Source organism: Oryza brachyantha, chromosome 9 (assembly GCF_000231095.2).
Source record: "Oryza brachyantha chromosome 9, ObraRS2, whole genome shotgun sequence".
In the NCBI taxonomy this organism is placed as follows: Eukaryota; Viridiplantae; Streptophyta; class Magnoliopsida; order Poales; family Poaceae; genus Oryza; species Oryza brachyantha.
This window is the reverse complement of record NC_023171.2, coordinates 5,642,788-5,645,158: the sequence shown is the minus strand read 5'-3', so window position 1 is coordinate 5,645,158 and position 2,371 is coordinate 5,642,788. Positions and strand designations below refer to the sequence as shown.

Sequence of the window (2,371 nt, the reverse complement as noted above, 5' to 3'; positions counted from 1 at the left end):
AGATGTGGGAAGATTATGTCCGTAGCTAAGCTAGCAAAAATATTTTGGTTTTGAATTATATGTATTTATTTATGTAAACAACAACTATGTTATGAATAATTAATAGTAAGCAATGAAGTTTGTTTTTGGACATTCAATAATTTTTTGTAACAAATGTGTAATACAGTTATGATGTTTGGAAGAATGTCTCCGAAAGCATGTCTATTGCAGCAACAGAGGAAGGCATCACCAAAGAGCTACATCACATAGAAGAAGAAGGTTTCCCCGAAAGGTTGGCTTTGTGAAGTGTTTTTCTTTCATGTTAATTGTTGCACACTTTTCTCACTATCATCTAATTTTGTCTAATAGCTCAACAGCCATGGGCTTCATAGAATCTAGGTTTAGAGAAGGCTTTAGTTGATCTACTTCATGAGAACAACAATCCACATTACCATGGTCAAAATGGTTGGACAAGTGAAGCTTGGAACAAAATTGTCAAAGAATTTCATGACAAACATCCTATGTCATCATGAATAAGCAACAGATCCAAGATAAGGAGAAGGAGTTAAAACACGATTATAGGATGCTAAAAGAAGCTAGGAAACAAAGTGGGGTTTCTTGGGACGATCAATAGTGTATGATTATTGCTGATGATGTTGTTTGGGCAAATATGATTAAGGTATGATATTTGAGTATACTTGTTTGTTCATCTTTCAAATCAATATTATTTGTATTCATGCCATAATATCTAATTGTATCTCCTGCACAGCAAAAACAAATCTTTTCCTCTCTTTGATGCGTTGGGTGAACTCTATGACGGTAAATTTTTTCCAGCAGATTGCGCATTGTTTTATCTATCTGCATTAATGAATCACAACTTTTTTTAGGGCAAACTGCTGAAGGCAGCATGAACTTCACTTCTATCAAGCCGCCCAGACATGCTAATTTTACACAGGTGAGTGTCTATCTTGAGAGAAGTGACTCCTTTCCTGATGCGAATTGGGTTCCTCAAGATTATGAAGGCTTGACCACTGAAGTTGAAGAAGAAGAAAATACAATGGAGCATGAAAATCAGCAAACCCACATTGGTACCACCTCAAGAGATTGTGGAGAGAAGGATGGCAACGAGAGAAAATCTGCATCGAGAGAAAGGGTAGATAAGCCTGTGAAGAGAAATAGGAGGAATGATGTTGTTGATTTGATGGGAAGCTACTTAGAGATGAGAAAGGAGGAGGAGGCAAAGACGAGGGTGGAGACAACTAAAGTTGATGAATGCTCAATAAGAAATTGCATTGCTGTTGTGGAATCGATGAAAGATCTCTCAGTTGATGAGAAAGTCAAATCTTTTGGAATATTCAAGGATGCCCACAATAGGGAGATCTTCATGAGTGCAGGGTCATTGACTCGTCTTGTGTGGTTAAGAACAATGTTGGTAATCTAAATTACTAATTTTACTAGCATCATCTTAACTTGTGCAGTTCTGAAATTCAATTCTCATGTACTGAATTTAATTCTGAAATTCTAGTCTTGTGTTGCACTTGTTTATGATTCAATTGTCTTGACAATACATACCATGTAGGGATGACCGTTGGACCAGAAAGATACTGTTTTTCAGGTACACGTTCAAATTTTTGTAAGTTTAACACTTCATCCTAGATCATATGGTCTGTGTGATCTGTAATTCAGCTGAGATAGTTGATCTGGAGGAACATTGCTGAGGGAGTTAATCTGAAGCAGTCATTTATCAGACTGGCACTGTATAAATCATCACCAAAGCAGCCAGCTTATTCTTTTTCTTGTGGATTTTATGTCGTGGAATTAGTTAGGCTTCTTATTGCAACTGTAGTAGCAACAGTGATTTTCAGCATCGCCATGTTTCACTGACATGTTTGACACTTTAGCCTAGGTCATGAATTAGTGTGCTCATGTTCAGCCTAGTGCAGTCCTGAAATACTTACTTTATTTAGTGAGCCTTAGTTTAACTTTGCTAATTAACTTCAATTTATGAATGCTTAGAGGATAAAACCTATATTATTGTAGCCCAGTCAGCTGCTTTTTTTTGTGTCACTATGCTGATCCATATTATTTTAAATTTCCTTCTCATAGGTGGACTTGCTAGTACCGGGTGGAGTTACAATGGCAATTGGCAAGTGTCGCAGGGCTGTTGTGATGGGCAGTAGTACTAGTAGATTTTTGGGACTCTAGTTTCTAGTGTAAATACACTATTTTTATAGGACTACTTTCTGGGCTGTTTGCAACTGCATTGATTTTGATGTTGATCCGGTGCTACAAGTTCTGTGTACCTTGAGTTATCAATGCATGGTAGAAGTTACCTTGTTGCTAGAACTTTGTGGCAGATATATTAATGGTGGATCTAGTTATAATTTCTTAT

General features: G+C 36.9%; 1 protein-coding gene across 1 annotated transcript; it reads left to right on the top strand.

Annotated features, from left to right (window-relative positions):
- Nucleotides 1-671: 671 nt before the first annotated feature.
- LOC121055393 lies at nucleotides 672-2,371 on the top strand. The gene is made up of 3 exons (XM_040527896.1): nucleotides 672-1,407; nucleotides 1,559-1,594; nucleotides 2,086-2,371. The coding sequence occupies exons 1-3, from the start codon at nucleotides 887-889 to the stop codon at nucleotides 2,096-2,098; spliced, it is 570 nt and encodes a 189-aa protein (XP_040383830.1). The 5' UTR covers nucleotides 672-886; the 3' UTR covers nucleotides 2,099-2,371.

Excerpts from the sequence above, each read along its gene's own strand:
- LOC121055393 (XM_040527896.1), top strand. The coding sequence starts at position 887 with ATGAACTTCACTTCTATCAAGCCGCCCAGACATGCTAATTTTACACAG. Across the intron at positions 1,408-1,558 it reads CTTGTGTGGTTAAGAACAAT|GGATGACCGTTGGACCAGAA; the intron begins GTTGGTAATCTA and ends CATACCATGTAG.